The 13,429-nt window shown below is 49.9% G+C and overlaps 6 protein-coding genes across 6 annotated transcripts; 3 read left to right on the forward strand and 3 right to left on the reverse strand.

Annotated features, from left to right (window-relative positions):
- Window positions 1-628: 628 nt before the first annotated feature.
- N7517_001416 (uncharacterized protein) lies at window positions 629-1,601 on the reverse strand (the record flags this gene model as incomplete). The annotated part of the gene is made up of 4 exons (XM_056719146.1): window positions 629-772; window positions 827-921; window positions 942-1,226; window positions 1,296-1,601. The coding sequence occupies 4 exons, from the start codon at window positions 1,599-1,601 to the stop codon at window positions 706-708; spliced, it is 753 nt and encodes a 250-aa protein (XP_056583281.1). The 3' UTR covers window positions 629-705.
- Window positions 1,602-3,500: 1,899 nt separating this feature from the next.
- Window positions 3,501-5,121, forward strand: hcsA (homocitrate synthase; the record flags this gene model as incomplete). The annotated part of the gene is made up of 5 exons (XM_056719147.1): window positions 3,501-3,555; window positions 3,608-3,840; window positions 3,902-3,982; window positions 4,037-4,104; window positions 4,158-5,121. 5 exons carry the CDS (start codon window positions 3,501-3,503, stop codon window positions 5,119-5,121), a joined length of 1,401 nt encoding a protein of 466 aa, XP_056583282.1.
- Window positions 5,122-5,710: 589 nt separating this feature from the next.
- On the forward strand, window positions 5,711-7,621 carry N7517_001418 (sphinganine-1-phosphate aldolase DPL1; the record flags this gene model as incomplete). Its single annotated transcript, XM_056719148.1, has 4 exons — window positions 5,711-5,796; window positions 5,890-6,367; window positions 6,422-6,555; window positions 6,610-7,621. The coding sequence occupies 4 exons, from the start codon at window positions 5,711-5,713 to the stop codon at window positions 7,619-7,621; spliced, it is 1,710 nt and encodes a 569-aa protein (XP_056583283.1).
- Window positions 7,622-8,081: 460 nt separating this feature from the next.
- N7517_001419 (mitochondrial 54S ribosomal protein uL30m) lies at window positions 8,082-8,366 on the reverse strand (the record flags this gene model as incomplete). Its single annotated transcript, XM_056719149.1, has 1 exon — window positions 8,082-8,366. One exon carries the CDS (start codon window positions 8,364-8,366, stop codon window positions 8,082-8,084), a length of 285 nt encoding a protein of 94 aa, XP_056583284.1.
- A 539-nt stretch (window positions 8,367-8,905) lies between these two features.
- N7517_001420 (SNARE-binding exocyst subunit SEC6) lies at window positions 8,906-11,182 on the forward strand (the record flags this gene model as incomplete). Its single annotated transcript, XM_056719150.1, has 1 exon — window positions 8,906-11,182. The coding sequence occupies one exon, from the start codon at window positions 8,906-8,908 to the stop codon at window positions 11,180-11,182; it is 2,277 nt and encodes a 758-aa protein (XP_056583285.1).
- A 419-nt stretch (window positions 11,183-11,601) lies between these two features.
- On the reverse strand, window positions 11,602-12,543 carry N7517_001421 (uncharacterized protein; the record flags this gene model as incomplete). Its single annotated transcript, XM_056719151.1, has 1 exon — window positions 11,602-12,543. One exon carries the CDS (start codon window positions 12,541-12,543, stop codon window positions 11,602-11,604), a length of 942 nt encoding a protein of 313 aa, XP_056583286.1.
- Between the last annotated feature and the right edge of the window lie 886 nt (window positions 12,544-13,429).

A 13,429-nucleotide genomic window follows, 5' to 3' on the forward strand; every position in this document is an offset into this window, starting at 1 on the left:
GACTAGGTAGACCAGGAGTTGCCAGACGATTCTCCCTTGAATACTGATAGGATATCGAGTACATCAGCCATGTCTGACTTAGCTCTGTCTCAAATTATAGCCAATTTGTGAGCTAGCAATATGGACCACTACGGTTAGATCTCATTCTTCCCCTACCAAGCCAATGAGACCAATATCTCGGTCTCGCAGCAGAGCATCGCTGCGCTCATTTCGGTCCTCCCTTGAAGAAGAGAAGAGAGATGTCATCCTGCAGTACGACCAGCTCATTGGTCTGAGCTGCGGCATAGTTGGGACTCTTATCCCTAGGGTGACTCCGAATCGGGAGATGACTACGACCTCGAATATGATGGCTCAGATTGCAATAGCATGGGAACCATAAAGAAAATGCACAGCGTAAGCCAGGTAGCAGAGGGGCTACAACCTTGGAAAGCTATTTTAAAGATAATGTTCTGAACAGGGAGGTGGAGTGCCAAAAGAGTTACTAATAATGCATTCGGTGAATCTGTTACAAAATCCCACTAAATAGCTGAGATACGTTGATTAAAAAGGTAGCTGGAAAAAAGGCCCAAGATCGAAAAGGCTCCATCCCCGACAGATGTCTGCCCAACAAAGAACACAACCCAACCCAAGCATATTGGACGCGTCACAATACACTACCACTGATTATATACAACCCAAACACCAACATAGACCAAAAGAGGCCATTTAGTTTGCGCTACCAGCGGGGGCAGCAGCACGAGGGGCGTTTCCAGTAGGACCCGCGCGACGGCTCCTAATTCCGGTGTTAGACTGATAACAAAAAGGACACAAATCAATTTCAACTTACATCATGGTACGGCTGAAGAAACTGATACCAATCATGAACAGCCAGCTGGGGACGGCACCGAGAGCCCAGATAACGTAGCCCATAGGGATGTTGAGCTGGTACTTAGCGACCCAGCCATCAACGGGGTGGAGAGCGCCCTCATAGGGGGGAACTTCTCGTAGGTCTTCTTGGCGTGGATCTCGTAGATGGTTGCGGGGGTGACGGTGGTGGAGTTCAGGTAGATGTTGCGGAGAGGAGTCGGGGCACGCTCCTCGCCAACAGCGGGTGCCTTGGGGACCTGATAGTACTGGACGGAGGGAGCGCTGGCGGACCAGGCGGCGCACAGGACCTGGTTGGCCTCGCAGTCCAAGTATCCGAGGTGAGGTGAGGTAGGGTCGGCGGAGAACAAGAGAACGGATTCCTGGCAAACACGCTGTTAGGGATTTGGGTCTTGACGAAAAGACGCGTCGGGGGCAAAACATCAACTCACCTTGAATGCCTTATCAGCAGTTCCGCAGCGACCGAAGCAGGTCTTGTTGCCACCAGTGGTGTAGATCAACCAGTCCTCAGCCTGGGGTCCCGGGGTAAGGATCGACTGCCAGTTGTTCAAGGACACGTGGGTGACGCTCTTCTCGGTAACCTTCTCGGCCAGCTGCTCGATCGGGGAAACCGGGGCTGCGGTGGGCACGTAGGACTTGACCTGGTTGAACCAGCCCTGCACGCGGTCAGCGAGAGGGACCTGCTCCTGGGCCATGGCCAGGGCAGGGAGGACAGTGACGAGCGACGTGAAACGCATCTTGAGGGCTGAAGCGCGAAACAAGTTAGTGAGACAGGTCTCGGGAAGAATCAACAGAAGATAAAACTATCTCAAGACACTTACCAACTGAAAGGGATAAGAATTGACACAGTCAGAGACAAGAAGAAGAATGGTGTTCAGAGGGAGTTGGGACAGCTGGCCTGAGCGTCAGCCAACCACAACGCTTTAATTTTACTCCCGCACCTCCTTTCTCTGCACCAATGGCGCCATGCCTGTGCAATTGATTCTGAGAATGTTCTAGATTTATTAATCCCTTTTGACGATAATCTTCTTATATTGCAATTAGATCTTTCCATGTGGATTCTGACTTGCATAAAGCTCCTTACCCCACAAATTTGGATGTAAACAATTGACATGTATATTCAAAGCTCGAGTTTTGTTGTCGGGTCTCTTGGAGGACATTACTCATGACCAGAATATGTAGATAACTCCCTTTTCTCTACGGAAAACATGTAAATCAAAATAGTACCGGATTCTATGGGAGATGGTCAATAGCATCCCGAGTTGAAACGTAATCCTGCGATAATGAAGTAAACTGCATGTGATGTCAGCCTGCAATGGCAGCGCGAATCTTGCTTCAGTAAGGTGTTGATATTTTGGCGAGTGGGAGGAACTATTTAGTGTTAGGGTTAAAATAGTGATGGCTAGTTTATTTAGAGCTATAACGTTAATTCAAAAAGCAGGTGGTGATACTGAAGGGTTGAAGGAAAGTAAACAACACTTACATTTGAAGATCTTCAATTGACCCATACAAAGTAGAAAGAAATCCATTCAAAAGTTTGACATTCAAGTACCCAATATTGCTGTCGTAGTGATGTAATTAGCTTATTTAGCTTGAGATATACTATGTTGTAGTTAAAGAATGCGAGAGTATGTACCTTTACAAGATTCGAAATTAAAGTCATCCGAGGCTTGGATGTTCAGTCTACGGGTGCCGCAAGGAATTGCATAATATTTTATGCTAACTGCTATGTACGTGACTGTACTCCGTAGTAGAGGTATAAATAGTGCACCACCTATGCACTGATGAGTCTTTTATAACACAGGAAGTCTATTTAAATGGGCTAGACACAATGCTTAGTGAGCGTGTCGTAGAAGTGGCAACTTTAATAATAGGAAAGGCCTATTACATATAATCGGCCATTTGAATGTGCAAACTCTGGATAGTTGTAATACACCCGTTCTACAACATATTAGCGTTGAATTATTTAAATGTGGCGTGAGTCTACACTATAAGAGATCTATGCAGATCTCGCGCCAGCCAACTAGAAGGCCGGAAATGATGATGACATCACTACCCCGTTTACGTAGGACTTAATCTGTATAGAAAGGATCGAATGTTTCAAGATCCTTTTGAAGATCAATAGCTATTACAGAATATTTCAGTATATCTGTAGAAAATATCATTATCAATTGAAGTTGAGGTGGACTTATGACTCAGACCCCACGGGCAAGGTCCGATGTCGGTTCCCAAGGTATTGAAGTAAAATGCACACACATGGCTGTTTCAATCAGGGAAGTTCAGGGGAGAGAAGAATTGGCATAGATATTTGAGTCATAACCACAAATAATGTGTACTTTTGTTAGAATGTATAGATCCTATCATACACCTCCGTATGGCAACTCCCCCACCTCTCCACAATCAAAAATTTCTTTTTTGCCGCCCAGAGGGGGGAAGGGGGCGCCCTATTATGCTCACCGCCCACTACTTCGGCGTGTGAATTTATGACTCTTTCTTTCCGTCTCTTTTTTTCAAGGTTTCTTACTACAAAGATCTTAAGTACCGCTCGATTTTCTCTGAATTTCGATCACTGTTATTCTTAACTTTTGGGCTATTTCCAACCCATCTCGACCCTACATACTCAACCCATCTGCACCATGTGTACCGGTGCCGACTCCGAGCCCAATGGGCAAGCTAAGGCTGTTGCTCCCAGTATGTCAATTGACGACTATTTTACTAGAATTGCTTACTGACCTCTATTTAGACGGCGACCACTCTGGTTTCGTTGGCATTGAAACTCGCCAGAACCCCCACCCCTCCGCATCCCGCAACCCCTACGGCCACGACGCTGGCGTCACCGATTTCCTGAGCAATGTCTCCCGCTTCAAGATTATTGAGTCTACTTTGCGTGAGGGAGAGCAGTTCGCCAACGCTTTCTTCGATACTGCCAAGAAGATTGAGATTGCCAAGGCTCTCGATGACTTCGGTGTGGACTACGTGAGTCACCGGAAGAGTTTATGAATATCAAAAAACGAGGCTAACGAGAATCACGCTATAGATTGAGCTCACCAGTCCTTGCGCTTCTGAGCAGTCCCGCGCGGATTGCGAGGCCATTTGCAAGCTCGGTCTGAAGGCCAAGGTACGTTAGGGTTTTGCCCGGGTCTCGTGACTATATACTAATAACATCTTTCAGATTCTCACTCACATTCGCTGCCACATGGACGATGCCCGTATTGCTGTCGAGACCGGTGTTGATGGAGTGTGAGTCTTACATCTTGTCCTTATTTTATTGACTCGGGACTGACTTTCCATAGTGATGTTGTTATCGGTACTTCCTCTTACCTCCGTGAGCACTCTCACGGCAAGGACATGACCTACATTAAGAACGCCGCCATTGAAGTTATCGAGTTCGTCAAGTCCAAGGGCATTGAGATCCGTTTCTCCAGTGAGGACTCTTTCCGTTCCGACCTGGTTGACCTTCTGTCAATCTACTCCGCTGTGGACAAGGTTGGTGTGAACCGTGTCGGTATTGCCGACACCGTTGGCTGCGCTTCCCCCCGCCAGGTTTACGAGCTCGTCCGCGTTCTGCGCGGTGTTGTTGGCTGTGATATCGAGACTCACTTCCACAACGATACTGGTTGTGCCATCGCCAATGCCTTCTGTGCCCTCGAGGCCGGTGCCACTCACATCGATACCTCCGTTCTCGGTATCGGCGAGCGTAACGGTATCACCCCTCTCGGTGGTCTGATGGCCCGCATGATGGTCGCCGACCGCGACTACGTCAAGGGCAAGTACAAGCTCGAGAAGCTCAAGGAGATCGAGGACCTCGTCGCCGAGGCTGTTGAGGTCAACATTCCTTTCAACAACTACATCACCGGTTTCTGCGCCTTCACCCACAAGGCTGGTATCCACGCCAAGGCTATCCTCAACAACCCCAGCACTTACGAGATTATCAACCCCGCCGATTTCGGCATGACCCGTTACGTCCACTTCGCCTCCCGTTTGACCGGCTGGAACGCCATCAAGTCGCGTGCCCAGCAGCTCAAGCTTGAGATGACTGACGCTCAATACAAGGAGTGCACTGCCAAGATCAAGGCCATGGCTGACATTCGTCCCATTGCCGTCGATGATGCCGACAGCATTATCCGTGCCTACCACCGTAACCTCAAGTCCGGCGAGAACAAGCCCCTTCTTGACCTGACCGCTGACGAGCAAGCCGCATTCGCTGCCAAGGAGAAGGAGCTCCTTGAGGCTCAGGCTGCCGGCCTCGTGGTATAGGCGATTTCCTCTTACCAATACATATATTGTATGAGGCTATCTCACAGTGGCTTGTGCACAATTCGGGCGTGGCGGAATACCTGATGATTTGATGCTTTTTCATTTGTTTTGACATTTTTTCCATATAAGGGTTTGAAAAGTCTTCCTATTTTTTTTTCTTTTTTTCTTTTGGGAGAGCCAAAAGCACATTTGTGTTAGGAGAAGAGAGTTCTCCTTTATTTGTACATTTAGCGCAGAAGAGGCAGTAACTTATTCTTGACTTCAGTTGCATTGCATTTAATTGTAGTTGAAGTAGGCAGGCAGTCTGGACCAATTACGTCAGTGGAGAAAGGCCAGGATATAGTCTATGAAGGGTTTAGCTAGGGCGAAACTTATAAAAACATTATGATAAAGAATACTACTCTTTAAGTCAATCATTACCTGATTTCTATATGTCTTGTAAAAAGTTGCAACCGGCTGCTTCATGTGGCAGCCGAGGCCCGCTAAGACTCAATTAGTCAAAACGTACTACTGGAATGAAACCTCCCCATCGCCACTCCCACCCATCATTATTGCAGGACTATTTCTAGGGGGAATAATGACCTCTTCAATGCTGCCAGTTGCCCTACAGAACAAGCTGGTTGGCTACAGCCGGGTGTCCAGTGCACACCTGTCTGCCCTGAACCTTCCAGACCTGTAAGTCAATTCCCCGTTCCCCGTTCCCCGCAGAATCGAGGTCAGAACAAAAGCCGAAAGGCAACCACTTACGCATTTTGATTTCTAACGTAGTGTTCGCAATATCGTATTCATTCTGTTCATTCTTCGGTATACGCGCAAGACTTTCTACTCCGTCCGCGGCTATGGCATCCTCGGCAGCATCCGCAACATCTACATCTCACTCCGCCTGTTCTGCTACGGCATCTTCCTGCGCGTCCCTGGTGTCCGCGGCCAGGTTGATAAGCAAGTGAGCACCGCTATCACGAACCTCGAGTCGAAGCTGGTCAACTCCGGGCCGGATGTTACACGGTATCTTACGCTGCCTAAGGAGGGTTGGTCGCCGGAGCAGGTCCGCGCTGAACTTGATAAGTTGGCTGGACTTGAACATACCCGCTGGGAAGACGGTCGCGTTAGCGGCGCCGTTTACCATGGAGGCGCGGAGCTGTTGAAACTACAGGCTGAGGCCTTTGGGCAGTTTGGTGTCGCGAACCCAATCCATCCCGATGTCTTCCCTGGTGTTCGGAAGATGGAGGCTGAGGTGGTTGCTATGGTATGCATGATTATTCCTATATCGGAGTACGAGCCCTTCTGACGGCTGCTCTAGGTTCTCGCTCTCTTCAACGCCCCCTCGGATGGCGCCGGTGTAACCACCAGCGGTGGCACGGAGTCTATTCTTATGGCTTGCTTGGCTGCCCGGCAAAAGGCTTTCTTGGAGCGCGGTGTGACCGAACCCGAGATGTAAGTGGAAACAGGGATATTGTAGGCTTCAGTAGGACTAACCAATCATCGCAGGATTATCCCCGATACGGCACATGCGGCATTTATCAAGGCATGCAACTACTTCAAGATCAAGCTGCATCGAGTACCTTGCCCCGAACCCGAGTTCAAGGCCGATGTGCACGCTATTCGCCGTTTAATCAACCCCAATACCGTCCTTCTTGTCGGATCAGCACCCAACTTCCCCCACGGCATTGTTGATGATATCCCTGCTCTATCGCATCTGGCCACCAAGTACAAGATCCCTCTCCACGTTGACTGCTGCTTGGGATCTTTCGTCGTTGCACACCTCAAGAAGGCGGGTTTCCCCTCACCCTACGAGGAGGAGGGTGGCTTTGACTTCCGCCAACCCGGTGTGACCAGCATCAGTGTCGACACCCACAAGTACGGGTTCGCGCCCAAGGGTAACTCGGTCTTGATCTACCGCAACAAATCATACCGAAACAACCAGTACTTTATCTATCCCGATTGGTCCGGCGGTGTTTATGCCTCGCCCTCCGTGGCGGGCTCCCGCCCTGGTGCTCTGATCGCCGGTTGCTGGGCCAGTCTGATGAGCGTCGGCGAAGCTGGATATATTAACAGCTGCACCGATATCATCAACGCGGCACGAAAGTTCGAGACCGCCGTTCGGACCGATGCGACCATCTCGCTGCACATGGAGGTTATTGGTAACCCCATCGTCAGTGTGGTCGCCTTCCGCAGCAAGAACGGTGCCATTGACATTTATGATATCGCCGATGACCTGTCTGCTAAGGGCTGGCACCTCAACGCCCTCCAATCTCCCCCGGCTATCCACTGCGCCTTCACTATTCCCACTGCCAAGGCCGTCGACCAGCTGATTGCTGATCTGACTGAAGTTATCGGGAAAGAGCTTGAGAAGGCTGAGCAGCGCAAGCGCGAGGGCAAATCGTATATCCTCAAGCGTGGTGATACCTCTGCTCTGTACGGTGTGGCTGGCAGCATTCCCGATAAGAGTGTCGTCAGCCGTCTGGCCGAAGGGTTCTTGGACACTTTGTACAAAGCATGAGTCTTGGAATGAACATGTCGGTTTTCCTTATTTGTATCTTCTTTGCTTGGCCTGTCCAGACCCCGAAGGCATAGTCCTGGTTTCTCCTAGCTGTCCTTACCTAAACTGCTGGTGCAGTGGCGTTATCATTATCCAGGTCCCTTCAATTGCACATATTTGTTTCAAGTGTTGGATTCCACTAGACGGTAATCATGCATATAATACAATAGTTTGCCGGAAAGACGTGGCCTGATAGATGTGGACGTAGAGTACATGACCAAAAGAGAAAGAAAGAAAAAGCAACCCGCTCCATGCAAGCAAAGCCAAAACAATAAAAAGAGGACGCGATCGATCAATCGATCAATCGTCCGACCGAGTGAAATGCATTTCAAAAGACTCAAATCCCATCTCAGTCTTCAAGACCGGCGAAAAAAACCTGTCTGAAAAGCATCCCATTCCACGCGAAGCTCAATGAGAACAATCACTGACCACGAACTTCCCCCCGCTGCTCGGTGCAGCTCTTTTCGGTATAATATCCGGGATCAGGCTTGCGCTCGAGGTGAACCTCCTGCTTGGTGAGGCGGTATTGGCATTCCTCGACCTGGACAAGTTCCTTCACTTTCATGATTTGACCCGCGACAGAGGGCGAGACGCTGTGGAAGACTGTTGCCATACGCTTTTTCAAGCCAAGGGCCTTGAGGACGTCTGTTGAGCGGCGGGGAAGTCCAATTGCGGAGCGGACGAGGGTGATGCGGAAGTAGGACATATTGGATTGTGGAGATCGAGGAGATCTGATACTCGGATGTTTGTTCTTTTGGTATGGATTGGAGGTTATCCGGAGTCGTGGAATTGAACTCGGAAAAGGTGGAATCTCGAATGCGGTGGATGTAGGAGGATACCGGAGTATCAGTGGACAAGAATTTGCAGTCGATATCTGCAGCGCAATTGATCCTGTGATCTGGCGGAGAAACGTCGCGGACTTGGAGATGCTCGCGATCCCGCAAATTCAATTAGAAGGCGGTAGGTCACGTGTATATTCTGCCGTTATCCGATGACAGCAGCGACCACAATCTATCGGCCTGTGATAGCTGATATAGTATTTCACGTTTTACAAGCTGAGACTATGGGCTGCGCTCTTTCCGGTGGGACAGTACTTGGATTTATATCATAGCTCGCTGCTACGTCCTACCTTCCCGCAAGCAACGCCACATGCCCGCATTGTTGACACCTCACCCCTCGCCCTAGCTTCAAGCGATTGAGCCAGAACAACGACACCACGATATACCTGACATTCCTACCGTCACAATGGCGCAAGCCAGTAACATTGATACTACGGTCGCGCTGCCGCGACTCGAAGACCTCCTACGGCACCCGGAAGATCTAGATAAGATCAGCGGTCTCAAAGCGGAATACCTGCGGAAGAAGACGGCAGTCGATTCACGATTGCGTGAAGGTCTGCGAGACCAGCTGGAGGCCGTGCAACGCAGCATTGGTGCTCTGACTGAAGGCCAGCGACAAGTCTCGAAAACAAAAGATGAGCTTCAAGGCATCGACAAGCTGTGCGCCGAGTCGCAGCATAGCGTGGAGGACTTTGCGCAGATTGACAAACTTGCGCGGATCCAACGCCACTTTGATGCCACACTCATGATGAAACGAGGGCTGGAGAATTTCGGCGCGGATATCCAGGAAGTGGAGGATTTGCTCAAAGAGGATGATGACGATATGGAGAATCAGCCTAATATTCTGCGGGCTCATATGCAGATCTCGCGGTTAAGGGACTTCCGCGATGAAGCTTTGGATCAGATTCGCAAGGCGGAGGACCAAAGCTCTGAAGAGACTCTGACAGAGTACTTTGAGGGATTAGATTCTGTTATTGAGTGGTTTGATGATCACCTTGGCACGGCTTGCATGAACCTCATTCCCTTGGTGCAGGCTGATAACAAGAGTATGGTTGTGCGACTCGCTGTTGTTGTCTTGAACGAGGAGAAAAATGATGATACAGTTCGAGCGTTGCAAGAGGCCCAGAAAGACCACAAGGACCTCGCAAGTCGTTTCAAGTCTATGAACATTGGTCCCAAGACTGTGCGTGGTTACAAGGACAAATTCATCCAAGCTATCGAGCTTTACGCTCAGGGCCAATTTGAAGAGACCCTCGAAAGCTTCCTTGCAGATCCAGAAAATCTCGAGAAGAAATTCCGGTGGTACTTCAATGATCTATTCACGGTTAAGCAAGGCATGCAGAGCCTTGTCCCGAAGAAATGGAAGATATTCAAAACATACACTGATATCTATCATCAAATGATGCATGACTTCCTGCTCAGCATGATCGATGACCCCGAGCTTCCAGCCGATAATCTGCTCAGTATCATCCACTGGAGCGACAAGTACTACAAGAAAATGAAGAAGCTGGGCTGGACATCAGCGGACCTCCAACCCAACATTCTCGACGACCGTGAGCCAGAGCTAGTCCGAAAGTGGCAGAACGTCATCATCGGCGCCGTCGAAGAATGGATGGACCGCATTTTCAACGCAGACAAGAAGTCACTCGTGGAACGTGTCCCAGATGCCCTAGACAACAACGCAGAAGGCCACTTCCGCACCAAGACACTAGCCGACATGTGGCGTATGCTCCATGAACAAGTCATGGCATCAGGGGCATCAGACCGTGCAGACCTGGTAGAGGGCGTCATCGACGCCATGTACCGGGCCTTGAAGAACCGACAGGCTGCATGGCAGACACTCGTGGACGAAGAATGCGCGAAGCACCAAGCAGAAGGCGCGGACCAAGAAGGTGTGCAGCTGCTGCAAGACTGGCTGATCGCCATAGCCAACGACCAGATTTCCTGCATCGACGACAACGAGGAGGGCAACCAGTTCGGCTACCTGACGCGGTTCAAGGCCGATTTCGAGCCTATGATCACGCCCAAGTACATGGCCACCACAGGGACCATCGAGCTGGATGCACTGCGCGATGGCTATGTAGATCTAAGCACGCACTGCCTGGCGCAGTTCGTGAACCTTGTCTTCAAGGTCGATCTGGACACCGTCCTGCCAGACTTCTTCACATCCCGCTGGTACGGCGAATTCGCCATGAAGCGTATCACCTCCACCTTTGAAGACTACATGGCGGACTACAACTCCGTGCTGCATCCATCCCTTGCCGAAATCCTGGTCGAGGAACTCTCGGACGAGCTGTTGGTGCGATACCTGTCTGCGGTGCGCAACAAGGGTGTGAAATTCCGCCGCCACGTCGACCCCTTCACAGACAAGTTCAAGGACGATGTCCTCACTGTCTTTGCGTTCTTTGAGAAGTACCCTGACTCATTCGAGGGTACTATCAAGCAGAAGTGGCGGCTGGTTGATTGGCTTGTTCGCCTCCTTGCCACTGAAAAGGGTCCCGCGCTTGTGGAGGTTTACGAAGCATTCAAGCTTGAGTACTGGGATCTGCAGCTTTCGTGGGTTGAGGCTGTGCTGCGTACCCGTGATGATTTCGAGCGCAGCATGCTTACTGCCGTCAAGGCTAAGGCTGCCGAGTTGTCTGTTGAACGGGGACAGGAGACCATCATGAGTCGGTTGAGATGATTTCGGGATGCTTGACCGTGTGCCATTTTTTCAACCGCACTCATGTTCCCGTTTCGTCTTGACTCCATATGCAATTCACCGCGCTCGGCCTTCTTCATCCCACTGCCACAAGGCTTGGATTGATGTACTAGCCATCTGGCTTTCGTGTTCCATCGAAATATCACATGCATGCCTCAAGAAGAGGTCGTAGATCCTCTCTTCGTTGCTCAACCGGCCCCGAGGTGCACTTTAACGCAACTCACATCAGGATGAGAAACCCCAACCACATGTACCATCCGCAACCCAAGCAGGCTTGGGATCTAGTCTACTCATTAATATCACTAGCAATACAGCAATGGAAGCAAATACCTTAAACAATTTAGTTTCCCATCAATTTGACAAAGGTAGGAATTATATTTACATGAATTATCTCCAATGAATCATTTTCTGCTGGACGGAAGCGTGTTATGAGGGGGCGTTGTGTTGGACAAGTGACGCGGTGACAGTCTTGGGTTGAGACTCCGCTCTGCAATGACCGTATATTTCTCGCCGAGACGTCCATTCGAACCATGACGGTCGTCGACACCAGGATGTAATTTCTTGGCGCCCATTTCGCAGATGCAGATAGTATCCAGGGGAATTTCCTTTGCCCAAATAAAAGGATAGCCCCGCGATGGTGGAAGAGAAGGGGCTGAATTGCTTCTATGCGTGGGGGGGATAGTGTTGTTTTCGGGGATTGGGGAAGATTTTGCACGGCGGGGTTCATTCTTGGTGTCTGCGGAAGATCCAACAGGCACTCGGTGTAAAATAGTTCGCTTGTCATCAGAGTAGTAATTTCGATATTGTGAAATCAGATTGCGAGCATCAAATGTAAGCCGTTTGGATGAATTGTTGCCCTTGGAATCTTTGTTCTGGCCCTGCCGTCCACGAACGTAGATGGTATTGACAATAGTCGCGTGCAAGAGGAGTGGCCGCGGTTTTGGTTGTTGTAAAGACACATCACTAGAAATGGTAGCGGATCCAGCGGCCTGATGACTGTCTTGGACAAAGCGAATGGAGGAGTCTTGTCTTCCTGCTGGTCTTCTGTCGGGCTCACTTTGGATGAAGCCAGCCTCGATGAATTTGTCGCGTAGTTTTATGCAAAATGGAAGCAAGCGGCCTGTAGGATCGACCGGGGAAGCATGTAGGATGGTAGCCGACTTGCCTTGTGGCAGAGCATGCAATGACTCGAGAGAAACAGTCAAAGGCGATGATTGGCGAAGGGCGACTTTCTGTTGTGTGTGAGCGGTGACTTGCTCCGCCTCTTTCATTATGTCTGCCAGGTCGAGGGACTGGAAAAAAGCAAGAGCTTGATCGAGACGCTCTTTATTGTTGAGACTCATCACCCCAAGAGTAAGGTGTAGTGTGCCCAGTGGACGAAAGGCTGTGCTGGGAAGACCCAGACGGGGGTGTCCCCATGGCCCTTGGAGGACGATTGGGAACCTGGCCCAGATTCAGCGAGATGGGCTGTTTTGAAGGCCGCGAGTGATGAGTCCAGCTGTGGCAGGGATATGGTGTTTATAAGAGGAAGGCAAAGAAAATGTGTCAATTGCGGCCGCTTTTGCTGCTTTTGTGGATGTGGTTTGCGGGGCTGATGTCTTGATAAGCTTGCGGTGTCCGTCATAATGGGCCTGTAATTCCACGAATGTGACAGCAGCATGAAATTAAATGAATTTTTCGCACGAGCCAGTTGCCGAAATTCTCTCTAGCACGTTGCTGCCAGGAAAAGGTCGGCCCTGGAGAAGGCAGAAGTCAGCAGCCCTGGAGTACCTAAGCCGAATACGCACGGACCAGGATCCACAACCTTGTATCAACTACATCGGAATTTATATCTCTCTTGGCCATTGCTGGGCTACAGGCCATGATAAAGAGATGCTCATAGTATTTATGTTACCTAAAACGTATTTTGCCCTCCATATTATCTCTCTATGTTAATCTAAAGAGTTAACAGAATACCCTTGCCCCTTAAAGTACTCACTCAGGATCGGAAAATGTCCACTACCTGGCGTCAAGTTGAGGACCGCAATTTCCCATTCGATCTTCATCAATGTATACCAGCTCTGATTTGGTTGAGTTGTTGCAAGTCGGATTGAGAACATGCAGTTTGGACAAGGAGGCTGAAGGACCAGGTCATTGAGGTGACAGACTGCAGGCTAATAGTTCTGTTGAGAATTGCCCAGTCTGCCATCAGTCCGAGATTTGTTGCTAAAAATTGCGAAGATATTTCTT

This window comes from Penicillium concentricum (genome assembly GCF_028827145.1).
Source record: "Penicillium concentricum strain IBT 3081 chromosome Unknown utg000001l_segment0_segment0, whole genome shotgun sequence".
NCBI lineage: Eukaryota > Fungi > Ascomycota > Eurotiomycetes > Eurotiales > Aspergillaceae > Penicillium > Penicillium concentricum.